Here is a 27,687-nt window from a genome sequence, read left to right as displayed (position 1 = left end):
TAATCTACAGCGTACTTTTTTGTTTTGTTTTTTTCACGTTTCTGGATTAAAGATAGGAAAAGCAACTCATATTCATCCTTTGAAGCTTTGCTTAATGGCCTGACAATATGATCTGCTTGATGAAAGTAATCCAATCCTTGGCCCTAAATCTAACTAAGGCTCTCCTCAACTACACATCCTTCCAAGTCAGACAGGCCTGGGTTCAAGCCTTCTTCTGCCCTTCACTCTGTGATGTTGGGCAAAATATACAGTATCCTAACTCTTGGTTTTCTCATTTGTCATTGTTGGTAATATTTGCTACCATCGAAGATTGACCAAGGGATTCAAATTAGGTGAAAAATATGATACAACAACGCATATCTTAAGCATGAAAAAAACCCTGCAATTATTAGTATTACGTTTTCTTGTTTTTTCATCTTAGTAGGTGTGGTATTCCTACCACACACTGGAACTGTAATTTAATAACATAACTCCCAATGCATTGCCAGATTTAATTTATACTGATATCTAATATAATATGCCTTTGGGAGCAATATTTAGTTTTTATATATTTTTAAAACCCATTCAAAAAGGTAGGTAATTTATTTTACAAAAGGCTCAGGTCCACAGAGTTCCCAAGTGCTACAGGTGCAACCAAATTAAAAAAAAAAAGAAAGAAAAAAAGGAGTTTCCGTTATGGCACAACAGTGACAGCAGCGTTTCTGCAGCACTGGGATGCAGGTTCAATCCTCAGTCCAGCACAATGGGTTAAAGGATCTTGTGTTTCCACAGCTGTGTCATAGGTCACAACTGCAGCTAGGATCTGATCCCCGGCCCCCTGGCCCGGGAACTCTATATGCAGCAGGGCAGCCAAAAAAAGGAAAAAAAAAAGACTCAGTTTCAATATTTTTAAATGTTTCATTACTAAGCTATAACATATATTTTAATCATGCATTGTAGCTTAATAATTTTACAGTTTTTAGTTTTATTTCACATTCAATAACTTCAACAACCTGCGAGTTCTCAGGTGGACTAGTGGTTAGGACTCAGCACTTTTACCACTGCAGCCTGGGTTCAATCCCTGGTCTGGGAACTGAGAGCCCACACCAAGCCACTGACACCATGGCCAAAAATATAAACCAAATACAATCAATACCACCGAAGAGTTTTTGTACATATTGGTTTTTCCATTCCAAAGGCACTTTGCACTTATGGGGGTGAGGTGGGGAGGGGCCAACAATCGCACAGCTAATATTCAATCCACAGTGAAGCTGTACCTCAAAGCATCAATAGGAAACAAACAGCCTACTCCAAGCAGTAAGATCATATTTCATACTCAAAGGAGAGGGTTCATTTAATTTACATTATAAACATGAGCTTCTCTTTTGATCTATGACACAAAACCTCTCCACCTGCACTTTGTTCGTCTGGCCCTCAGCATTACTAATCCTAATCAGGTACATTTCTCATGGCGACATACCCTATCTTATACGGTATATTGAAAACTCTTAGCGCCACGCTTAGATACTAATACTTTGAGCCTAATAAGATAGTTAAGTTTATTGGAAACTTACTGTGTGCTAGGCATTGCACTTACTAGTTACTACTTTCACATGAATTATTTTACTTAACCAGGGTTGTAAGCTCAAAGGTCTATAGGGCATCCGAGTTAATGAATAAAGTGAACTGGGTACAGGAAAGATCAACTGTTCAGAAATACAATCGAACATTACTGAATTTCTACAAGTATTTAACATGACACAAACACATATAATACTAGAGATTATATATTTAATTAAAACTTAGAAATATAAGGATCTGCCTCCTAGCTTCTCCGTCTTCCAAACTTGTTTCTCTAAATCACTAAAATACAAGTCACAGACCACACAGCCCTGGGCACCAGGGATCAGGAAAGAGCACCAGATCCTTGCAGAATCCTCCAAATAGGTCAGTTCTTTGGACTTTCTCCTACTCCCTCCCTGAGAATGCTTCTCAGGCTTCCCTGAGAAAACAATCTATACTTACCTTCTATGAATGAAATGAGTGTCACCAGACAAAAAACCAAAACAAATTTAAATGGAAATATTTCACTCTGAGTTTCTCTTTTATAACTTATGCCTTTCATAGAAGGCCAAAAATCTGACAGCCTTTTTTGGTCCAAAGGTCAAAGTCAGGTCTTTCATTTGGCGTTGCAATAGGAGGCCCTTAATTGGGGACAATATATATTTTTATTTAAAAATAGCCGTTAATAAATGTAGGCACATTCAACAGTGAATAGAATCTTTCCTTTGAAAAACAGTTTTCTTTTAGGGCATCTATTCCTGAGACACTTATAGACATTACTCCAATGGACTCATATTCAGTTTTTAGTAGCTTAGCACCATATAGCTTATATATTCCACTTGTAGTTCTTCAACTACGCAGCTGATACTGCAGTAGCATTCAACTACAGTAGTACTCACTGATAAAGGCAATTTAAAAAGGTTAGTTCACTTTTCTACATCAGGATTTTTTTTTTTTTGGCCGCACCCACGACATGTGGAAGTTCCTGGGCCAAACCCAAGCCACAGCAGTGACCTGAGCTGCTGCAGTGATAATGCAGAATCCTTAACCTGGGGTGCCACAAGAGGACTTCAGGACTTGTGTTTGTTTTATTTTTAACTGAACCTTCAAATCTACGAATAGGAGTATAGTATAGGCCATCTTTTTCATTTCTAGGAAATGACCTGAGTATAGGAAAGAGGCCAAACTGTTCTTGCCAAATGGGTTTTCCAAAGACATAATTTCACAAGAAAGGAGCAATGAGAATCATACATTTGTGGCGTTTCTGTTGTGGTGCAGTGGAAACGAACCCGACTAGTATTGATGAGGATACGGGTTTGATCCCTGGTCTCACTCAGTGGGTCAGGAATCCGGCGTTGCTGTGGCTGTGGTGTAGGCCAGCAGCAGCAGCTCCGATTTGACCCCTAGCCTGGGAACTTCCATATGCCGCAGGTGTGGCCCTAAAAAAGCAAAAAAAAAACACAATACAATAAAAAGAGCCATATATTTGTTTCCATAAGTCATAATGTCAGCTAAAAAAGCAAGTCTTAGTCCTAACCTTTACTTGGGAACCGGGGTGAGAATTTTCTCCCAGGTGGCAAAAAAGAACTGATTTCTTTCTAATGAAAAACAAAATCTGTTCAACAATACACTGACTACACAGCCTTGTCAAAGAATCACCACATCTGTACTCAACATGAGTAAAAGCACTGAACTGTCTGTGGTTCAAACCATGGAGGTGTATTTAGTTCTTAGAATTCATAACACGTTTTTAACAAGAGCAATTCTAAGTGAACAATACAATGAACAAACTTAATTTCTGCATTTCTGTGAAACACTTCTACATTAGTTTATACTTTAATAAGTCTGTTTTTGTTTTTGTCTTTTGGCACCCCACAGCCTACGGAGGTCCCTGGCCAGGGATCAGATCTGAGCCACAGCTGCAATCCATGCAGCAGCTGTGGCAACGCTGGATCCTTAAACCCTCTGTGCCAGGCCAGGGATCAAACACTGCCAACTCTGTTGTGCCACAGGAGGAACTCCAGATTGTAATAAGTTTAAAGTTAACACTGTCCATCACAGCAACACTGTCTACAGCTATGATCACTACATTAGACAAATTCACATTAAACTTTCTAAGACATTTCTCAGTACTTAACAAATCATTTCCTGATGTTCATGTCATAAGTATCCCGTCTAAAAAACTTTAATCACGTCAAAATTCTCCTGACATCATAAATAAATATAACTAGGTGGGTAGAATATTTATATTTGTGACTTTGTCATCAACAATAGACACTGCCACAAATAAATGTTTTCAGACATCAAGACCTTCTAAGTTTTAATTCAACCTGCTAAGCAATACTATCCCTGGTTAGGTTTATATTTTTATTTATTTATTTTTTTTTTTTTTGTGCTATTTCTTGGGCCGCTCCAGCGGCATATGGAGGTTCCCAGGCTAGGGGTCTAATCGGAGCTGTAGCTGCCAGCCTACGCCAGAGCCACAGCAACACGGTATCCGAGTCGCGTCTGCAACCTACACCACAGCTCACGGCAACACCGGATTGTTAACCCACTGAGCAAGGGCAGGGACCGAACCCGCAACCTCATGGTTCCTAGTCGGATTCGTTAACCACTGCGCCACGACGGGAACTCCCAGGTTTATATTTTTAAACACTTGTTTGTTTGGGGTTTTTTGCCTTTTGTCTTTTAGGGCTGCACCCAAGGCAAATGGAGGTTCCCAGGCTAGGGGTCGAATTGGAGCAGTTGCTGCCGGCCGGTGCCAGAGCCACAGCAATGCCAGATAAAAGCCATGTCTGCGACCTACACCACAGCTCACGGAAACACCGGATCCTTAGCCCACTGAGTGAAGCCAGGAATCGAACCCGCAACCTCATGGTTCCCAGTCAGATTCATTTCTGCTGTGTCACAACAGGAACTCCCCTAAACACCTTTTAATGAGTGTTTACATTCAAAATTCTTTCACAAAGTTATCAGCTGTAAAAGATTTTGATGCAGAGATAATTTCTTCATGTAACACATAACTGTATCACACAGCAGTATTGTTAATTTTATTTGAAAAAAGCACAAACTTTACTGAAATGTTAGTCCTTTTTGTAGTTCTTTAAGCTTCTAGCCACAATCTTGTCAATATGCTTGCCACAGATCTTACTATGGTTTGATTCTCTACAGTTCCCATTCAACGGAAATATGCTTTACACACTCAATTTAGAGAACTATGCCCCACATCTACAAAGAAATAAGTGCTCAACCATTTTACCTGAACATATGGCCCTGTTGGCATATGTCTCATTTTTCCACTTTAGATAGAGACACGGGTATGAGAAATATTACACTTTCATCTTTTTTTTTTTTGGTCGTGTCTGTGGCATGTGGAAGTTCCCAGGCTAGGGACTGAACCCACTGCACAGCAGTGACCCAGGCTGCTGCAGTAATAACACTGATCCTTAACTAGCTGCACCACGAAAGAACTCTGATAAATCGCAACTTGTTAGCCTGCCCTCAGCACCCAGAAGACAATAGAGCTCATGTCCCATCTAATGAGGTAGCTGATACCCTGCCACCGGGCTATAGTAACTAACTGTTGCCATATAGGAATGCTGTCTCAGAGTTCCCATCATGGTTCAGAGGTTAATAAACCCAACTAGTATCCACAAGGATGTGGGTTTGATCCCTGGTCTCACTCAGTAGGTTAAGGATCCGGCGTTGCCATGAGCTGTGGTGTAGGTCACAGACGCGGCTAGGATTCCACATTGCTGTGGCTGTGGTGTAGGCTGGCAACAACAGCTCCAACTGGACCCCTAGCCTGGGAACTTCCATACGCTGCAGGCACAGCCCTAAAAAAAAAAGACAAAAAAAAAGAAAAAAAAAGAATGCTGTCTCTATGTGGCCAATGTTTCCTTTTTTTTTTTTTTTCTTTTTCAGGCTGCACCTGCTGTATATGGAAGTTCCCAGACTAGGGGTGGAATCCAAGCTGCAGCTACCAACTTACGCCACAGCCACAGCCACACCAGATACAAGCCACATCTGCAACCCATACCACAGCTCATGGCAATGCCAGATCCTTAACCCACTGAGGCCAGGGATTGAACCCACATGCTCATGGATACTAGCTGGATTCTTAAGCCATAACGGGAACTTCCAATGTTCCCAATATTTAAAGAAAAGCCAGAAATATGGAGGTCCCCCTGTGGTTTAATGGGATTGTTGGCATCTCCATAGCACCAGGATGCAGATGCGATCCCTGGCGTGGCATAGTGGGTTAAAGGTTCTGGCATTGCCACAGCTGGGGCATAGGTCGCAACTACGGCTTGGATTTGATTTCTGGCCCAGGAACTCCATATGCCACAGGGAGGGCCAAAAAGAAAAAGAAGGAAGGAAGGAAGGACAGACAGATGGAAGGAAGGAAGGAAGGAAGGAAGGAAGGAAAGAAAGAGAAAGAAAGAAAAAGACAGACAGACCAGAAATCTAGGTTTCTGTGTAAATCTCCTGATTTTTTTTAAAGTAAGCAACTAATGAAATTGTAATTGTAGGTAACCAATAAAAACAAACTTTTTAACACTGTCACAGCCAAATTTTACAGATCCAACAAAACATGTTTAAAGGCAAAGTTCAGAATTAATGAAAGATTTTACATATAACCCTTAGGACCAATCCTATGACATATTTTTCTATTATTCCCATTTTACAAATGAGGAAACAAGGAGTTCCTATTGTGGCTCAGCAGTAACGAACCCAACTACTATCCATGAGGATGAGGGTTTGATCCCTGGCCTTGATCAGTGGGTTAAGGATCCGGCATTGCCGTGAGCTGCAGTACAGGTTGCAGATCAGCTCGGATCTGGCATGGCTGTGGCTGTGGGGTTGGCCGGCAGCTTCAGCTCATATTCGACCCCTAGCCTGCGAACTTCCATATGCCACGGGTGCAGCCCTAAAAAGACAAAAAAAAAAAAAAAAAAAAAAAAAGAAAGAAAGAATTAGGAAACAGACTCTGCAAGAGGTTAAGTTACTTGTACAGGGTCATGAGGATGTGAGCCATGAGGGTGGGGGGATAAGATTTGAACCTTACCCCACAAAGTCTGACTCCAAAGGCCAAGGTCCTAACCTTACCTGTTCTATGCAAATACATAAGGCAGATACACATAAGTACATTAAGGCAGGTAAGAGAGTTTTACGTTGATCTGTCCTTCTATCTACATGGAAAATGATAGAACCTGAAGGTAAATAAATAGATAAACAAGTGGACAAATAAAGAGTAGGTCTGACCAATCCAGAACACATCAGGAATGCATATGCTTTCATTCTATATTTGGTATTTCCTGATATTGCCCAAGACCGCATTAGCCTTTTGTCAGTTACATTAAAATGGGATTCATAATGAGCTTCTTGTTATTTATATAACTAAAACCCAAGTGTTTTTCAGAGGAAGGAAAGACTTTTGCAGGTTTGCCAAAAGACTTGGTTGGTATGCATGTCTATGTTTACTCATGCAAATGTTCGAAAATGCTTGAACTATACTTTAGTCTTTATTAGATTCACAGAGAAAAAGTGCTCTGAATGGAACCATTTGAAATAGGAGTTCCCGTCATGGCTTAGCAGATAGCAAACGTGACTAGTATCCATGAGGATGCAGGTTCGATCCCTGGCCTCACTCAGTGGGTTAAGGATCCGGCATTGCCGTGAGCTGTAGTGTAGGTCGCAGACACAGCTTGAATCCCGCATTGCTATGGCTGTGGTGTAGACCGACGGCTACAGCTCCGATTCAACCCCTAGCCTGGGAACCTCCATATGCTGAGGGTGAGACAAAAGACAAAAAAAAAAAAACCCCAAAAAACCTATTTACAATACTATCTACTGACTTAGAGCTGACTTAGAGCACTTTAAGGCCTTTATAAGGACTGACTAGATTTTAAACTGTATTGTTAACCTATTCAAATCTGTTCACAACTAGTTCTCTATCAAAACACTGCAGCGCTCTCTCCCGCAATTCTTTAACTTACGTAAGATAGGTGCCTCTGGTGTTGACATTCATCATCAAATCCACTCTCTTTGTAGGTGTTTCCAATGTGTTGGTCAAGCTAATAGCACTGGCGTTATTCACCAAAATATCGATTCCTGTTTTCAAATAATCAACTTATTAATATGATTTAGACTTTTAACAAAAAAAACAAAACAGAAATTTACTTCATAGAATTGAATCCTAAGTTCACAAATACTTCTTTTAGATAATATGACTGACCAGACACCAATGTAAGCGTGAGTGGGTATGTGAAATTTGTACCCAAATGATTTTCACTGGCACAATGGAGGTAGCCAGACACCAGGGTTCCACATAAAACTACAAGCTGAGTCCTTAGTGGTCTGGAGCTTCCATCCTTATCTATTCTCTGACTTCTTGGTCTTCCCTCCTAATCTCCAAGAACCTTAGGTCAATTTCCTTAAAGTTTTCCCTCCTATCATCTTTCCGAGGCCTGCCTTCCTTCCAAGCACATCAGTCTCCCGCCCCTTGAAGGCCCTTACTTAAATGAAAGAGCTCCTTTCTGTTCCTGGGAACTGGGAAAAGAGAAATGACCAAAGTATCAATTCCAGGCACATCATCAAAGTGGCTCAAGTTTGTTTTGGGAACTTAAAATAAATCCAGAATAATGATTATTTCTGCATCTTCTATCCAATCCATACGTAACATTTTATTTATAGCTATAAGTTTGGTTAAGGAGTGTTAGAAGAGTTATAGTTTGGCTAAATAATGTTAAAAGAAAACGGTAAAGGGAGTTCCCATGTGGCACAGCAGAAACGAATCCAACCAGTATCCATGAGGATGCAGGTTCGACCCGTGGCCTTGCTCAGTGGGGTAAGGATCCGGCATTTCTGTGAGTCATGGTAGAGCTCACAGGCACGGCTTGGATCCTGCGTTGCTGTGGCTATAGGGTAGGCCGGCAGCTGTAACTCAGATTTGGCCCCTAGCCTGGGAACTTCTATATGCCATGAGCACAGCCCTAAAAAAAAGTAGAAAGAAAAAATGGTAAAATACAAAAGCATCTCAAACACATCTCTGCATTTCTACATGGTCTTCTCAATTCTTTCTAAAGAGTATTTAATATCCCATCAAATAGAAATATGACAATTTCTACTGCTGGAGTTAGACTGTTGCCAGAAACATCTTTTATTATTCCTTTAACTTTGCTTTGCCCTTCTCTCACCATATATGGATGATGGTTTAAATAAGGTCACTATACTCACATTTTTTTAAAATTTTATTATAGTTGATTTAAAATGTTCTATCAATTTTCGCTGCAAAGTGACCCAATTATACATATACTCGCATTTTATTTATAAGCTCCCTTTCTTCATATATAGTAACACTACAAAACTTTGACCATATCTTCACTCCTCAATTTCCAGATTCTTTAGTATAGAGTTTGTGCTACTAGCTTTTCTTAAAAACATGTCCTTAGATTAACTTTGGATTCAACTACACTACATTTTACAGCTTCGTTATTAAAAAAAACTCAAACGCAACTCAGTCAAGTTTTAGGATCTGTGACTACCACCTTTCCAGAATGAACCACCTTTCCAGAATGAACATAATAATGGTTGCCTCCACAAGTGGCAAAGACTGGTGAGAAGAATTTTTGAGTCCAGGACATGCTTCTCAATTCACAAAGCCTGATGTTGCTCAACCGCATCACTAAGAGATAATCACCGAGTGGTCTCTTTAGATAAGGCCCCTGGCTAGAGCCTAAGAGACAAGGAAGGTAACAGTCACTAAATGACAAGGCAGGTGAGAGCAAAGCAAATTGAGCGTGGGTCTGGGTGGGATGCTGATCTGATGTGTACGCCACCTGCATAGGGAGATGAAGCTAGTGAGGGGTCATCTGATCAAGAGATTCCCTGGGCAAATTCAACCTTTAGTGACTTCATCTCTCTCACTATGTGAAAATAAGTGACAAGTATGTTAGCAAACATTTGGGCCCCAAAGCAAAAGAAACCAGATAAGGAGTCAGCAAACTAGTTGGCTTGCCAATGATAAAGAAAAAAATGGGTCCAATTAAGAGGTAAGTTTTAAAATTTCTAGGAGTTCCCGTTGTGGCGCAGTGGTTAACGAATCCAACCAGGAACCATGAGGTTACGAGTTCAATCCCTGGCCTTGCTCAGTGGGTTAAGGATCCAGCATTGCCGTGAGCTGTGGTGTAGGTCGCAGACATAGCTTAGATCCCAAGTTGCTGTGGCTCTGGCGTAGGCTGGTGGCTACAGCTCCCACTGTACCCCTAGCCTGGGAACCTCCATATGCCGTGGGAGTGGCCCAAGAAATGGCAAAAAGACAAAAAATAAATAAATAAATAAATAAAATAAAATTTCTAAACTCAGGTGGGGCAAAGTAAAACGGAACAAGGAGCAATGGTGGGAAATGACATGCAAAAAACATATACGTATGCATGCCTGCTACAGAAAAAAAAGTGACAGGAAAGCCTGTTTCTGTGTTTATGACATAGCATAATTTACCCAAGGCCTGAATAACTCTGAAGATGAGGGAAGGCAAGGTGATAGGGAGTGCTGTGAGGCAGAGGCCCCCAAGGGCACAGGTTTGGAAGAATCATCCACTGCTCTGGACTTCTTTAAGGATAATTCCCCAGCAGAAAGAAGTATCTACAATGGTAAAGTATTCCCTAAATGCAGAATTCAAAGGACTACAAAATTCCACATTAGACCGTAATAGTTGCAACCAGAGTATGGAACTAAAACCAAACAGAAAATAAATTCTCGATATTTCGAGAGGCAAAAAAGAGCAGCCTGGTGGTCCCGTCGTGGCGAAGCAGAAACAAATCCGACTAGGAAGCATGAGGTTGCAGGTCTGATCCCTGGCCTTGCTCAATAGGTTAAGGATCTGGTGTTACCCTGAGCTGTGGTGTAAGTTGAAGATGCGGCTCGGATCTGATGTCGCTGTGGCTGTGGTGTACACTGGCAGTTGCAGCTCCAATAGGATCCCTAGCCTGGGAACTTCCATATGCCAAAGGTGCAGCCCTAAAAAGAAAAAAAAAAAAAACAATAGTTAGCAAAATATATTGGGAGGAGTTCCTGATGTGGCACAGCAGGTTAAGAATCCAACCACAGGCATTCCCATCATGGCTCAGTGGTTAACGAATCACATTAGGAACCATGAGGTTGTGGGTTCCATCCCTGGCCTCATTCAATGGGTTAAGGCTCCAGCATTGTGGTGAGCTATGGTGTAGGTCGAAGACATGGCTTGGATCCCAAGTTGCTATGGCTGGGCATAGGCCGGCGGCTACAGGTCCAATGAGACCGCTAGCCTGGGAACCTCCCTCCAACCGCAGCAGCTCTGGTCACTGCAGAGGTGTGAAGATTCAATCACTGGCCCTGCTCAGTGAGTTACGGATCCAGCACTGCCACAAGCTGCAGCATCGGTCACATATGGGATTCAGATCTGTTGTTGCTGTGGCTGTGGCATAGGTGAGCAGCTGCAGCTCTGATTCAATCCCAAACCTAGGAACTTTCATATGCCACTGGTGTGGCCATAAAAAATTAATTAATTAATTATCTAGGTCAAATCCTTATAACCACTTTTATAAGTAGGTGAAGGCATTTTAGACAAAAGGTCCTGCACATGAATGTGGCTTCCTCTCCCTCCTCTTCCATATTTGCAGCCCTATGGAGTCCCTGGTAGCTCAGTGGGTTAAGGATCTAGCATTATCACTGCTGTGGCTCAGGTCACTGCTGTGGCTTGGCAAAAAAGAAAGAAAGATCAATTACGTATTTACAGCCCTATCGGTAAAAAACACTCAGTAATTTTGCATTCTCTCTCCTCTTCTCTCATGGGCATTCACATTACTTTGGGAAAGGTTGCCAGCCAGGGATAAGACTTTGGATTTAAAGGAAGAGCCCCGAGAGTTCCAGCTGTGACACAGCGGGTGAAGGTTCTGGCATTAGATTAGAGTGGGTTAAGGATCCAGCAATGCTGCAGTTTTGGCATAGGTCGAAGCTGTGGCTCAGATCCAATACCGGGTCTAGGAACTTCCATATGCCTCAAGTGCAGCCAAAAAAAAAAAAAAAAAAAAAAAAGGCCCCATTTGAGCCAAAGCTTTGTGCTCCAGTCCAGAAAAACAAAGCACTCTGCGCAGCCTTACTAACAATAAAGCATTACCTTAGTTCCCATCGGCCACATCCTCTGCAAGCATGTACAGTCTTTGAAATATGATAGGGAGAGATGGTAATGGTTTGGACAGGATTTGGACATGGCTAAGTATCTTGCTATAAATACCATCCAAGTCCTAGTTCAACTCCCAATACCTGCCTTCCAGGAACTTAAGAACTAATTAGGGAGAAAAAAAGAAATGCTAAGATCTAAATTTGTACTAGATGAGCATCGAAGGTATATTTTAGGAATTCAGAGAAGGAAAAATGTACACTTTTGATTGGCTGGCATAGTCAGAAAACTGCCTTCCTAAAGGAGATGAGATTTAAGCAGAAAAAGTGGGATTTCAAAACACAAAGAAGAGAGCATTTCAGTAGTGGGCACTGGAAGAGCCTTAGGAACGGGAGGAGAAAAAAATTAAGAGGCAAACAAATTCAAGTTAAGGAAATTAACCTAAACTATTTTGGCTGAAGTAAGTTTACATAAGGGTAAAGAAGAAAGATGGAACCAAAACAAGTTTGTTAAGAATGCGAAATATCTTGAATGCCAAACTACTGGCATAGGTTATCCGCACTTTATTCAATAAACATTAAAAAGTTGGAGTTCCCTGGAGTTCCCGTCATGACACAGTGGTTAAGGAATCTGACTAGGAACCATGAGGTTGCGGGTTCAATCCCTGGCCTTGCTCAGTGGGTTAAGGATCCGGCATTGCTATGAGCTGTGGTGTAGGTTGCAGATGCGGCTTGGATCCTGAGTTGCTGTGGCTCTGGTGTAGGCAGGCGACTATAGCTCCTATTCAACCCCTAGCCTGGGAACCTCCATATGCCGCAGGAGTGGCCCTAGAAAAGGCAAAAAGACAAAAAAAAAAAAAGAAAAGAAAAAGAAAAAAAGCTGGAGTTCCCATCGTGGCTCAGTGGTTAATGAACCTGACTAGCAACAACACATGCTGTGGGTGTGGCCCTAAAAAGACAAAAATAAATAAATAAATAAAATAAGTAAATGTTAAAATGTCATCAAATGATGGTTACATAAATTGGGGAGAGACAAGTGGATGGGATCCAGGGAACTACTTAGATTTTTGCTATCTTCAAGGTCCTAACTTTATTTTGGATCGTAAATTTGTTGTGTCACAGAAAATAATTTTTCTTCTTTTTAGGGCCGCACCTGCAGCATATGGAAGTTCCCAGGCTAGGGGTCGAATAGGAGTGGTAGCTACAGGCCTACACCACAGCCAGAGCAACGTGGGATCCAAGCCACACCTACGACACCACCACAGCTCAGAGCAACGCCAGATCCTTAGCCCACTGACCGAGGCCAGGGATCAAACCTCCATCTTGCGGATACTAGTCAGGCTCGTTACCACTGACACATGACAGGAACTTTGAAAAATAATTTTTAATAATTTTTCAATTAGTCATCAGATGGTTTTAAGCAATGCTTCTGTATTAACAAATACTCATTTCTGGTTATACTCCGAAGACTCAGAAAGTAATAGTTACACCTAGAATTTACCAACTTTCAATAATTATTTCAGAATGAAGGCACTACCTCCAAATTTCTCGACTGCTTTCTCCACTGCATCGCTGATCTGCTGTTCATCTCTCACATCAACAACGCATGGCAAGGCCTTTCCTCCAGCTGCCTGGACTACAAAAGATAAACAAAGAAGCATTAAAGCATCCAAATATTAAACCTTTCATCCATATCAAACCACTGATCTAAGAGTCAAAAGAAAAAAGTACTCTATTTTTGAAAAATCAATATAAAAACTGTCTTATAACTATTAGTGATTCTGCCCTACAGTAGACAGAATGACTTGTCCATACCCACCTGCAGGCTAGAGAGAGGCCAACTCTACTAAAAAACAAAAAAAAATGAAAGGTTATTTTTTTAAATACTGTTAAAAGTTTAAAAAAAGGAACGTCATTTAAAAGACCTTTAGTATGAAAAGTTTCCAAAAATAAAAAGAATAATGAACTACCATGATTCCATCACCCATCTTCAATGATTAATAATGTTTTGCAGTTAATTAATTTGTTTAATTTATCTACCCCCAATCTCATTTTGCTTTTTGCTGGTATATTTAAAAACAAATCCTAGGCATCATTTCACTCAGAACTACTTCATATTATTCCCCTAGCATAAACACAATGCTATTAACATAACTAAAAAAAACGAGCTATGTCAACTGAGGTTGACTTTTTAAGCCCTCACTCCTGGCACCATGCCTTGAATATAAGCACTTAATAGCTATTTGTGGACTAAAAGTATTAAAATAATGACCTGCAAATTGTGCAGAGAACAAGTAACGTGGAGAGCTTTTTCAAAGTGTTTACACCAGCTACCTCTCAAATCCTTTCCTCTCTACTTCCACCCAGGTCTCTGCTCCCATCCAAGAACCACTGCCCTCATGAAATATGATTTTTTTTTTTTTTGGCCATGCCCATGGCATGTGAAAATTCCTGGACCAGAGATCAAACCCAAGCCACAGCAGAGACCTGAGCTGTAGTGGTAACAATATGGGATTCTTAATCTGCTGAGCCATAGAGGAACCACTAAACGTGAATTTTTTCTTTTTTTTTTTTTTGTTTTTTAGGGCCACACTCACAGCATATGGAGATTCCCAGTCTAGGGGTCAAACTGGAGCTATAGCACCGGCCTACACCAGAGGCACAGCAACTCGGGATCCAAGCTACATCTGCAACTTACACCACAGCTCACAGCAACACCAGATCCTTAACCCACTGAGTGAGGCCAGGGATCAAACCCGCAACCTCATGGTTCCTAGCCAGATCCCTTTCCACTGTGCCACGATGGGAACTCCCTAGACATGATTTTTAATGGGAGTCTCTCCCATCACTTAAAAGTACTGGAGATAAAACTGGTTCCCAAACGCTGTTCTAAGGTGCCAAAATACTTCTTTAACCAGATAAAATTATTTTGGGGGGGACACTTCAAATAGATATAATTAAACTTTCTAGCATGGAATTCCCACTGTGGCACAATGGGATCAGCATTATCTCTGCAGAGCCAGGATGCAGGTTCCATCTCCAGCCCAGCACAGTGGGTGAAAGAATCAGGGGTTGCCACAGCTTCCTAGGTTCCAACTGTGGATCAGATCTGATCCCTGGCCCAGGAACTCCATATGCAGCAGTGGGAAAGAAAGAAGGAAGGAAGGGGAGAAAAGAAGGAACGCAAATAAATACTCCAGCAAATTCTCTATGCATTGAAACTCACTTTCTTCAGCAGCAGTATAGATTGTGCCTTGAAGTTTAGGGTGTGTCTGGGTGGTCTTCGCAGCAATGACAACATTTGCTCCATCCTTTGCTGCTTTCAAAGCAATGGCTTTGCCAATGCCACGGCTCGCACCAGTGATGAAAACTGTACATCCTGCTAGCCTCCTACAACAGAACAAAAGTGATGTTATTAGAAACCTCCACGTATTAGAGTTCCCTGGTGGTCTAGTGGTTAGGATTCAATGCTTTCACCCACTGCAGCCCTGGTCTGGGAACTGAGATCCCACAAAGTCCCACTGCTGCATGCCATGGCCAAAAAGTAAAAGAAACTTCAATGACCTCCAAGTTTTTATCTACTTACTAGTATCAGGAAATCACACACGTGGTCACAAAATGTTTCCTCCTCTGTCAAACTTTCTCTAAATCCTCCTCCCTCCCCATCAGATAGCTAATAAATCTACTTCATTACCACTGTAAAATGATAAACAAATTATGGAGTTCTCGTCATGGCTCAGCAGTTAACGAACCTGACTAGCATCCACGAGGACACGGTTTCAATCCCTGACCTCACTCAGTGGGTTAAGGAGCCACCGTTGCCAAGAGCTATGGTGTAGGTCAAAGACGAAGCTCGGCTGCATTGCTGTGGCTGTGGCATAGGCCAGCAGCTACAGCTCCAATTCAACCCCTAGTCCGGGAACCTCTATATGTCACAGGTGCAGCCCTAAAAAGACCAAAAAAAAATTACTTATTACAACTTCAGTGGCCAGTCTTACAGGGATTTGGAAATCTGCTCAAATGCAAAGTAAATCTTAAAGTGAAATGAGGAATTAATGAACTATATAAACATGTACTTTTCCCATAGAAAGTAGTAACAAAGTTTATTTTTGAGTGATGGGACTATGAATAAATTTTTACCATACTTGGAGTTCTCGTTGTGGGGCAGTGGAAATGAATCCGACTAGGAACCACAAGGTTGTGGGTTCGATCCCTGGCCTTCCTCAGTGGGTTAAGGATCTGGCGTTGCCATGAGCTGTGGTGTAGGTCACAGACATGGCTCAGATACTGCATTGCTGTGGCTATGGCGTAGGCCAGCAGCTACAGCTCCGACTGGATCCCTAACCTGGGAACCTCCATATGCCTCGGGTGCAGCCCTAAAAAAAGACAAAAAGAAAAATTTATCATTTTCTTCATATTCCTTAGGATTTTTAAAATTTTCTGCAATAAATGCATATCACTTAAAAGGAATCATCTAAGAGCAATAACTGTATAATGGATGCTCATCATTGCTAATAACAGCCAGAGAGGAAACAACATAAATGAGCATCAATTGATGAGTGGATAAAAACAATGTGGTATATACACCCATCAGGACATTTTTGGCAGTAAAAAGGAATGATGTACTGGTCTGTGCTACATGGATGAACCTTGAAAACATTATGCTAAGTGAAAGAAGCCAGTCACAAAGGTCCCCATACTGTATGATTCCATTTATATGAAACATCCAGAATAGGCACAACTATAGGGACACAAGGATAACTGGTTGCCTAGGACTGGAGGTGGGGAACTTGGGGTTGATAGCTGAGGAGTGTGGGGTTTCCTTAGAAGATATCAAGATTTTAAAATTTATTGTGGTGATGGTTGCATAACTCCGTGAATATACTAAAAACCACTTAACTGTATACTGTACATGGGTAAATTGCGTGGTGGGTGAATTACATCTCAGTAGAGCTGTTAAACAAACCTAGAAAGCTGGCAAAGAACCGAGGTTCTGGTCTAAATACTCTGTGATGGATGGATGGAAGGAAGGAAGGAAGGAAGGAAAGAAAGAAAGAAAGAAAGAAAAGAAAAGAAAAGAAGGAAGGAAGGAAGGAAGGAAAGAAAGAAAGAAGGAAATAAGGAAGGAAAGAAAGAAGGAAAAGAAAGAAGGAAAGAAGGAAGGAAAGAAAGAAGGAAGGAAAGAAAGAAAGAAAGAAAGAAAGAAGGAAGGAAGGAAAGAAAGAAAGAAAGAAAGAAAGAAAGAAAGAAAAGAAAAGAAAAGAAAAGAAAAGAAACGAAACGAAACGAAACATTCACAAAAACCGGGAAAAAAAAAAAAAAGACTCTGTGATCCAAATGCCCTGAGGAAAGTTCTCTGCGTCCATTCATTTTTTATAGCCACCCACCTTAATTTTTAACTTTCTACTTAGTTGTCAGATGAGAAGAAAACACATAAAATAAAATCACAGGACAGAGAGGGAAATTCACTTTCTTATTTACTTTCTAGAGGCAAAAAGAAACAGCTTGTTTAAGGAGGAAGATGAGAAATTCCCACTGTGGCACAGTGGGTTAAGAATCTGACTTCAGTAGCTCAGGGTCACTGCAGAGGCCCAGGTTCAATCCTCTGCCAGGAGTAGTAGGTTAAGAGGATCCAGTGATGTTGTAGCAGATTCAATCCCCTGGCCCAGGAACCTCCATATGCTGCAGGTGTGGTCACAAAAAAAAAAAAAAAAAAAAAAAAAAAAAAAAAAAAAAAAGAACATATATTCCCCTTTCCCTTAATCTCTGTTAACAACTTTATGACTTTTTTGGGCACTAGAATATAAAATGATATTCTGCCATTTCAGAGCCCACACTATAAAACGGCTGGTTGGAAGCTTCCACTTTCTCCTAGAAGCCAAACGCTATGTCACAAAGAAGAGAGACAGATTATCAAATGTTGAGAGACCATGGGAGAGTGGCCCTGGAGGGTAAAAGGTCTGATTTAGGACATTTCAGCCCCAGCCAACGACAGAGCTCAAAGCAGCCACATGAAGGACTTCACTTACAGTATGAAGAGCAGAAGAGCCCAGTCAACCTAAAGAAGTGTGAATCACTGGTGGAGTTCCTTGCTGGCCTAGTGGTGAAGAACTTGGCATTGTCACTGCTGCGGCTCCATTTACTGCTGTGGCTCAGGTTCAGTCTCTGGCCCAGGAACTTGCACAGGCTGCAAATACGGCCAATAATGATGATGATAATAATAATAATAATTAAAAAATCACTGTTGTTTAAAGCCGTTAAGTTTTGGAGCGGTTTGTTACAGAAGTAGATAACTAAACACACGATGAAGTTCAACTTTCCCCAAATAATGCCAAACCTCATTCCAAAGTGGTTAATATTCCCGCCAGCAGCAGTACATGAGTTCCACAGCTCCACATCTCCCCTACACTTGATATCAGAAGTTTAAAACTTTTGTCAATCTGTGGTATCTCAGTGTGGCTGTAATTTGCTTTTTGCTGATTACTAATAAGGGTGAATATATTTTCATATGTTAATCATCACTATGTCTTCTATGTAATTCCTATTAATTTGTTTTGCTAGTCTTTCTACATGGTTAACTTTTTTCCTAATGACTCATAAAAGTCCATAAGCATTTAAAACCTTTTCATTTGTGGCTTGCCTTTTCACAATCATTATAGTATATTTTGATGAGCAAAAATTATTTCCACGTAGCACAATTTATGAATCTTTTTTGGCAAACTTTTTGGGGTTAACAAATCCATCCCTGGGAGTTCCCATTGTGGTTCAGGGGGTTGAACAAACCCAACTAGTATCCACGAGGATGCAGGTTCAATCCCTGGCCTTGATCAGAGGGTTAAGGATCCAGCGTTGCCATGAGCTGTGGTGTAGGTCGCAGACACAGCTTGCATCCCACATTGCTATGGCTGTAGCATAAGCCAGCAGCTGCAGCTCCAAATGGACCTCTAGCCTGGGAACAGATATACTGCAGGTGCAGCCCTAAAAAGCAAAAAAAAAAAAAAAGAAAAAAGAAAGGAAAGAAATCCATCCATAACCACCACAACTGCATTGTCTTTCAAAAATTTTACAGTTTATCTTTTAAATTTTAGTCTTTAATCTACCTAGAATTAATTTGTCTATATGAATTTAGTTAGGGATCCAACTATATTTTTCTTTTCCTTCTTTTTTTTTTTTTTTTTTTCCTTTCTATGGCTGCAATCGCAGCACATGGAGATTCCCAGGCTAGGGGTCCAACTGGAGCTACAGCTGCCAGCCTACACCACAGCCACAGCAACACCAGATTCAAGCCGCGTCTGTGACCTCCACCACAGCTCACGGCAACGCCAGATCCTTAACCCACTGAGCGAGGCCAGGGATCAAACCCAAAACCTCATGGTTCCTAGTCAGATTTGCTTTCACTGCACCACGATAGGAACTCCAGGATCCAACTACATTTCTACCCATATGGATAACCAACTTTCTAGTCTGAAAAGCCTACTTCTCCTATAGATCTTGAATGCCAGCTTTATCATAGACTGAGTCTCCCTAAGTATACAGATGTATTTCTAGGCTCTTTATTCTGTTCCATTCAGTTAAATGGATTGCACTATCTTAATTATAAGAACTTTCTTGGCTATACTTGGGCCTGTGCTTTTCCACATATACTTTAGAATCAGCTTATTTAATTGCACAAGAAAAATCAATTGGGATTTTGATAGAAATTGTACTGAATCTAGAATTCAATGTGGGAAGAGCTGACATCTTCATGACACTGAGAGCTCCAATCCATGAACATGGTATCTTTCTATTGATTTCATACCTTGAACCACACAATGTCCCTCTGTAATCAAAGGTTATATTAATTCTGACCATTAAATCACGATGTGATCAGATTTTTCCACCATGAAATTACTATACTTTCCCTTGCAACTAACAGCAGTGAGAAGATACTTAAAGACCATTTTAAATCTTTTATTATGGAATTTTTAAGTATATTCAAAAATAGAGGAAAGACTATAATGTTCCCATGTTTATTTAACAATTCAACAATTACCAAAATTTTGAAAGTGATTATCACGAAGCCAATCTCAGAGTTCCCTTGCGGTGCAGTAAGTTACGGATCTGGTGTTGTCACTGCAACAGCTCAGGTCGCTGCTGTGGCACAAGTTCAATTTCTGGCCCAGGAACTTCCACATGCCTCAGGCAAAGCCAAAAAAAGTCATTTGAATTATTTTTCTCTGTATGTTTGTGTGAAAAACTTGACATGTAGTTTAAGTTCCTTTGTTTATGCTGGCATTCCAATTTATCTCTCTCCTCTCATCTCTGATGAGGCATGCTGTAAAACAAGTACTTGGTTTAAAAGTAAAAACCTTGGGAATTCCCACTGTGGCACAGTGGAAAGAATCTGACTAGTATCCATGAGGATTCAGGTTTGATCCCTGGCCTTGCTCAGTGGGTCGGGGATCTGACATTGCTCTGAGCTATGGTGTAGGTTGCAGACTCGGCTTGGATCCATTGTTGCTGTGACAAAGGCCAGCAGCTATAGCTAGCCTGGGAAATTCCATATGCCACAAGTACAGCCCTGAAAAAGAAAGAAAAAAAAACAAAAAAACAAAAAAAAACCCACCACATCTTGTGTATGTATAACATTCCCTTCAACATGAAAGGTAGCACACACAGTGCTAAAGTGATTGATTGATTTATTTATGTTGGCCAGGGCGGGCAGTGGCTTGATGTGGCATCTTAGTGCCCAGACCAGGTATTAAACCCAGGCCACAGTGGTGAAAGCGCTGAATCCTAACCACTAGAACACCAGGGAACTAACTCCCTTAAAATGATCTTTTAAATGTAAATATTTAGATCAAAATGTCCCAATTATCTGCTTTAAAAAGCCCTATCCCTAGCAGATGCAAACCATTACATACAGGAAGGCTAAACAATAAGGTCCTACTGTATAGCACAGGGAATTACATTTAATATCCTGTGATAAACCATAACAGAAAGGAATATGAAAAAGAATGTATATATGTATATAACTGAATGTGTATATATATGTATAACTGAATCTCTGCTGTACAGCAGAAATTAACCCCCCCACCCCCGCTTTTTAGGGCTGCACCTGTGTCATATGGAGGTTCCCATAATCAGAGCTATAGCTGCTGGCCTACACCACAGCCACAGCAACAACAGGATCCAAGCAGATCTGCGACCTACACCACATCACCACATCACCTACACCACATCTCACAGCAACACCAGATCCTTAACCAGGGACTGAACCCATGTCCTCATGGATACTACTTGGGTTCATTACCCACTGAGCCACAACATTTTAAATCAACTATACTTCAAAAAAATATATTTTTAAGGAAAAAAAAAAAAAAAAAAGGCCTCTTTGCCTTTGGTCTAGTTGGACTGATTCCCAGTAGGATAAAGAACATGTTCATGCTCAAAGTCTCAGGCATTGGCAGAAAGAAAGGCAAAGGCAGCTTTCCTCTTAACCTGAAGACTGGATCTCAACTACTAAAACCCCTCCATCTCAAGAAAAAAAGTTTCCAAATTCATCAGTACCACTGGAGGATGACTAAAACTTAACCTACACTACAATTCTCCAAAATTCTCTGGTACCTCAAAATTCTGGTAAATGTGATGAAACTTTTATTTTTAAGACAGAAAAGCAATCACAAAAAGTTCATTTAAAAGTTCATTTAAAAAAATAAACATCAAAGAATAACCAGGAATATTCTGAAAAAAAAAATCCAAATGTGGCAGGATTTTCCAAGATCTAAAATATTTTATAAAACTAGAGCAGTTAATGTAGTTTGGTACTGGTAACATGAATACAGTCCAAAGTAACAGAATAAAAAAATGAATAAACAGTGAGTTTTCTAACTCACTTCCTATGCCAAAATATTATGCAAAACAGTACATCATTTCAGGAAAATAAAAATCTGAATGGAAAAAAAAATCATACAAAAATACTAGAATATTTACAAGTTAAAAAACAAAACAATTTAAGATGACAACAGCTTACAGCTTTGTCACAAAAACACAAAAGCCTTAAAAGAACAGATTGATTCCTGGTGGTGCAGTGGGTTTAAGATCCAGGTTGTCACTGCCATGGCCTGGGTCCCATCCCTGGCCTGGGAACTTCCACATGCCTTGGGCCTGGCCAAAAGAAAAAGTTCTCTCGAAAGATACCCATACTTTAAGATTAGTTTAATTTGTTAGTAAAGTCTCTGTGTAAACACCTCATCCTTTTATTCTTCCAGAACTGAGCGTTCGGAACAAGAGGAGAATCATTAGGTGTCCCTGTGACCTTTCACCTAGAACTCAAAGGCCTGCAGCAAGGCCGCTATTGCAAGACAGCTATTGCTAAGCCGAAGGTGGGACGCGCTCTTGGGGCGGCGGGGTACCTCGCTCAGAATTCTTTACCTGTGGAAGAGGTTTTAACATGGCTGTCATCCCGAAGTAGTCAACTTTGCGTTACTTTTCATGAGTTACCGCAGAGTCGAAGAATCCCGCGGCCAGCGTGGGGCAGCGTTCCAGACCGCGCCGGGCAGCTGCTTTAATCCTCCCACCGCGGGGGTCGGGCCACCCAAGCCATCTACTCCGGCTCCACCTAGCCCCGCACTCCGCCCGGCCTGGTCCCTTCCCCGTGGCGCTCGCATCCTCTTACCCGGTGTTGGGCAACATAACTTCCGCGGACCAGAGTCGGTGGCAACAACCGCCACAGGAAGGAATACTGCAAATAGAAGCTGACTTTCTGCTCCGCATTTAGCCCCGCTCCATCCCCGCCCCCTAGGGCCCCGCCCCAAGGCCTGCGGGAGAATTGAGTGCTCCAAAGAGCGGAAGGGGGCTGAGTGCGCCTGCGCACGCAGTTGTCCTCTTTGGCGCTAATTTCCAGCTCCCCCCGCCTGGCCCCTGGAAACCGGCTCTGTGCGCAAGCGCTCTGAGAGACAACTCTGCCCCACCCCGCGTGCGGGGCTCTACGGGGACAATCGGTGCCTACCCCGCGTCTGGAGTAGTGGTGCGTCAGCCGCTCAGTACGCCCTCCCCAGGGCTGTGAACGGTTTCTCGCCCCTGTGCTGAGTGCCTTTGCCGGCGGGATGACCCTTTGAGTCGTGCAGCAGGGACCTGGAGGGCTGAGGTGCAGCTTCTCAGCGGATTTTTGGCTCTCTCTCCACAATGGCACCTGGGCGCCTGCCCGGCTGCACGCGCGCCTTCAGAGGCACTTCTTAGGAATTGCTTTTCCTCGGCAGATAAGCACCTTCTCCCAGAAGCCGGCCAGCGTCGCAGTTCAACTCTGCCACCGAATTTGGACTAACGCCGGTAGGCCGATAGATAGATAAAGAAAGCCCTTGGAGAAGGGCAGCTTCTGGATCAGACCTCTATACACACTAATCGTGCCGAAGAACTCAGAGTTAACCTGGATTTTGCGACTCTTAGCCAGTATCTCGGTGAGGAAATTCCCAAATTCGGTGGGATAAAGTGAATTCTGGGAGCCAGTATTGCTTTTGGTATCCTTGGACATAGCTCAGCAACCCTAATGAACTAAAGACTGGCATAATATTTTTAGGGAGATGTGAAGAAATTCTGTTTTTGAAGAGGTAGAGCAGGATGACGAGGTTGTTTTATGAAGACTGGTTAAAGAAACTAGTCTGAAGCTAGGATATGTACTATCCCTTTTATTACAAGCCCTAAATATCTCTATTTGCTCATTTATGTATCTTGCCAGTCTCATAGGCATTTGAATTTGTCATGTATGATAAGGTCCTTAGAAACTCCGGAGGAATTTACTTACTCAAATATTAGCACCTACTGTGTGCTGGTCACTGGAGATACAGCAGGGCAAAAAAGGTAAGGCCTCGGCCTATGTAGGAGGAATGAGTAACCAATGTTTTTTAGACCTGTAAATATTAGGTGTTTTAGAAAGTGCATTGGTAGGGACTGTTAGATGAAAAAACCTTCCACTCCTTAAAGAAAATGAAGACCACCTACAGAATGGAAAATATATATATATACTTGCAAGCCATATATGTCTTATAAGGTCTAGTATCCAAAATGTATGAAGAATGCTTACAACGCAGCAACAAAAAGAGGAACAACCCCCAAGTTAAACATGAGCAGAGGACCTCAATAGACATTTCAACAAAGAAGATATACCAAAAGCCAGAAGTCACATGAAAAGATGCCCAACAGCATTAGTTACTAGGGAAATACAAATCCAAACCATGGTGAAATTTTACACCCACTAGGATAGCTAGAAAAGATGGAAAATACTAAGTATTGACCAACATGTAGTGAAATTGGGGCACTCATTCATTGCTAGTGGGAATGTAAAATGGCATGGCCACTTTGGAAAACAGTTTCGCAGGTGCCCCAAAAGTTAAACCTGGTTACCGTCCACTGGATATCTACCTAAAAAAAGAGAAGTTCCACTCATTGGAAGATATCCAAAATAAATGAAACATGTCGAGAATAACCACTAGATGGCACTGATATTTTAAAATTCAAAATCATGTAACACGAGAAAGGTTAATTTATTAACAATATTGTGAGAGCGAGATACCTATATGTGTTGTGTGTGTGTTTTGGATTAGGGCAAAAATAGCATGAGGTTCTTTATAGGATTCTCGTATAGGGGAATTAAGAGGAGGTATAAATTTTAAATTCCTTGAAAGAATACCTTTGTGAACTGGAGACTGGCACTTGGCATCTGCCTTTATGCAGATTGAATCATGAACCACTACAGCAGCTGTCCCTCAAGACCTGCTGAAAGGAGTTCAGGGTGGAGATCAGGAACAAGGCACTCGGTGCTCTGGGAAAACTGGCAGAACAGGTTAGACTGTTCAGGAGATTTTATGAGCCCAATTCTTGCATCTCCTGATTCTAGAAAAGCACTAAAATCCATCCTGGTGATGTCTGCTCCTCCTGACTAGCAGTAACCTTCACAAGACTGGCAGCGGTCTTCTGTAAAAATGTGTGTGCTTCATTCATTGCATGTCCCTTCCCCTTCACCAGAATCACATACATACTGACATTTCCCCCTGCCTCTCTGGATGTTTCAGAGCTATCTGAAATGCTGCCTCCTGGGCTATAGCCTTCATTTTGCCCCAAATAAAACTTAACTCTTAACTTTTAGGTTGTGCGTTTTTGTTTTCGTTTTTTTGGTTTTTTGGGGTTTTGTTTTGTTTTTTTGTCTTTTTGCCATTTCTTAGGCTGTTCCCGAGGCACATAGAGGTTCCCAGGCTAGGGGTCCAATCGGAGCTGTAGCCATCGGCCTACGCCAGAGCCACAGCAACTCGGGATCTAAGCTGCGTCTACAACCTACACCATAGCTCACGGCAACACTGGATCCTTAACCCACTGAGCAAGGCCAGGGATTGAACCTGCAACCTAATGGTTCTTAGTTGGATTTGTTAACCACTGAGCCACAACGGGAACTCCTCCAGTTGTGCAAATTTTTTAATACTTTGAATCATTAGAACAATGTGATAATCTCATTTATATTACTTTTAAGTTATAAAATAGTCAAACTTATCTTCACTTGTTTATGACTGCTAAAGTTTAATTCTATAAAAAAATAGTTTTCAAATACATAGGTTGAAAATGCCAACTTAAATTGAAATAGCAAAGGATATGACATTGAAAATAAGTGTAATCTTAAATTAGCAAATAAAGACTCTAACCCTGATCTTGCACAAGAATATCTTTTCTTTCTTTCTTTCTTTCTTTCTTTCTTTCTTTCTTTTTTTTTTTTTTTTGGTCTTTTTGTCTTTTTAGGGCTGCACCTGCAGCATATGGAGATTCCCAGGCTAGGGGTCCAACTGGAGCTGCAGCTGCCGGCCTACACCACAGCCACAGTAACACCAGATCCGAGCCGTGTTTGTGACCTATGACACAGCTCATGGCAACACCAGATCCATAACCCACTGAGCAAGGCCAGGGATCAAACCCAAGTCTTCATGGATGCCAGTCAGATTTGATAACTCCTGAGCCATGACCGAAACTCCTACATTTTCTGAGGGCTTTTATTGCAGTAACATTAAAGTTTGTTGACACAATCCACATAAGTAAATTTTTCATCCAGACCTAGTACACACACAGTTTTCTATTCTATTTTATTTGAATCTATCATATACTACTCTGTTTTTTTGGTTTGCTGGTTGTTTTTTGGCTACCCCACAGCAAGTGGAGTTCCTGGGCCAGGGATCAGAGCTGAGTTGCAGTTGTGACCTAAGATGCAGCTGCAGCAGTGCTGGATCCTTAAACCATTGTGCTGGACCAGGGATCAAACCTGCGTCCCAGTGCTCCCAAGACACTACCTAGTCTGTTGTGCCACAGTGGGAACTCCTACCCTGTTTTTTTAAGTTGATTATATATAACCTAAAAGTTATTTCAATGACTCATTAATGGATCATAACCTAACCATTTGGAAAACACCCATTTGTGTGTTGTAATTTGCCATTGTGATTTTTCAACTTGCCTTTTAAAATATTCTAGGCTTCTCTCTGGTTCAGAAGATTAAATGGGGAAATCCTTAGGGTTTTGAGGGTATTGCAGTTGCTTCTGACAACATACAAAAACTTCCAAATAGGATCCTAGCTGTACATTTTGTCGCTCAATGAATTTTTGCCAGTCATTTAATTAGTAATTGTTGGATATTAACCTCACTGCTGTGTGTGTGTGTGTGTGTGTGTGTGTGTGTGTGTGTGTGTGTGTGTGTGTGTGTGTGTGTGTGTGTGTGTGTGGCTGCACTCCAGGCATGTGGAAGTTCCCAGGCCAGGGATCAAACCTGAGCAACAGCAGCAACCTGAGCCACAGCAGTGACAGTGCCAGATCCTTAACCTGCTCAGCCACAAGCAAACTCCTCTCATAGCTGTATTTTAATACCCATATTTTTCTGACAATACATTATTCCATCAATCTAGAGAAAGTGAAAGTTTCTTTCTAATATCATCTTCAGAGACAATCATTGTTAACAGGCATCCTTCCTTTTGAGACTCTGAAATTTTTATACAGATTTTGAATGTTTTTAAAGCATGGAGTTTATACATGCTCTATTGTTCTGAACCTGTTTCTGCTTTACTTAATGTATTATAAACATCTTTCCAAGTTTATACCTAAAAGTTCACTTTAACGTTTTTTTTTTAAATGGGTGGGTCCTTGGACTCTTTCATCAATAGAAATTAAAAAGAGGTCATCAGAGGAATTCAGGCAAGGCTTTACTGGGACTCATTCTATAGCACCAGGGAGTGAAAACAAGAAACAAATGCCCTTGCTCACTCTCTTTAAATGAAGTGAGGGTAAGGGTGGATTGGTGAGTAGGGCAGGAAGGTGGCTTAGGTGTTCTGTCCACCCCCTTGGGTGGTGCTGTGTGCAGAGATCATGCACAGTACCCAAGGTTTTGCTGGAGGCACCTCAGAAGTGGCAGTTGGTTTGTGGCCTTTTTGTAACATTGTTCATAATTACCATGCATGCAGTTATTTTTAGTCCCTTATAGTTTCTTTGTATTCTGTTGCTCAAGGAGACATTTGTGCACATGCAAGCACTCCAGTGAAGGGTCCCAGATCCCAGGTTCCAGCCTATCTTCTTCTATATGAATGCACTTTGAATTAATTTTACCATTTGTGATGGAAATTTAAGATATTTCAATATTGTCTCAGAGTTCCCATCGTGGCGCAGTGGTTAACGAATCCGACTAGGAACCATGACGTTGCGAGTTCGGTCCCTGCCCTTGCTCAGTGGGTTAACGATCCGGCGTTGCCGTGAGCTGAGCTGTAGGTCACAGACGCGGCTCGGATCCTGCGTTGCTGTGGCTCTGGTGTAGGCCGGTGGCTACAGCTCCAATTAGACCCCTAGCTTGGGAATCTCCATATGCCGCGAGAGCGGCCGAAGAAATAGCAAAAAGACCAAAAAAAAAAAAAAAAAAAAATTGTCTCTATTGTCTCTACAATTTTGTAGTAAAAGCCTTAGGGAGTTCCTGCCGTGGCTCAGCGGAAA

At 41.6% G+C, this 27,687-nt stretch overlaps 1 protein-coding gene across 2 annotated transcripts in view; it reads right to left on the bottom strand.

Moving 5' to 3' along the window:
• HSDL2 (hydroxysteroid dehydrogenase like 2) overlaps positions 1-22,563 on the bottom strand; it is a 66,952-nt gene extending 44,389 nt beyond the window's left edge. Inside the window, exons 1-4 of one of the 2 annotated variants that reach the window (XM_021093504.1) lie at positions 22,361-22,563; positions 14,930-15,093; positions 13,241-13,339; positions 7,542-7,656 (exon numbers count right to left, since the gene is read on the bottom strand). In XM_021093504.1, the coding sequence (XP_020949163.1) occupies positions 7,542-7,656; positions 13,241-13,339; positions 14,930-15,093; positions 22,361-22,458 (476 nt within the window). In that variant the 5' untranslated portion in view covers positions 22,459-22,563. 2 annotated transcript variants of the gene reach the window in all.

Source organism: Sus scrofa, chromosome 1 (genome assembly GCF_000003025.6).
Source record: "Sus scrofa isolate TJ Tabasco breed Duroc chromosome 1, Sscrofa11.1, whole genome shotgun sequence".
Lineage (NCBI taxonomy): Eukaryota > Metazoa > Chordata > Mammalia > Artiodactyla > Suidae > Sus > Sus scrofa.
The sequence above is the reverse complement of the archived record's forward strand: the minus strand, read 5'-3'. Positions and strand labels throughout refer to the sequence as shown.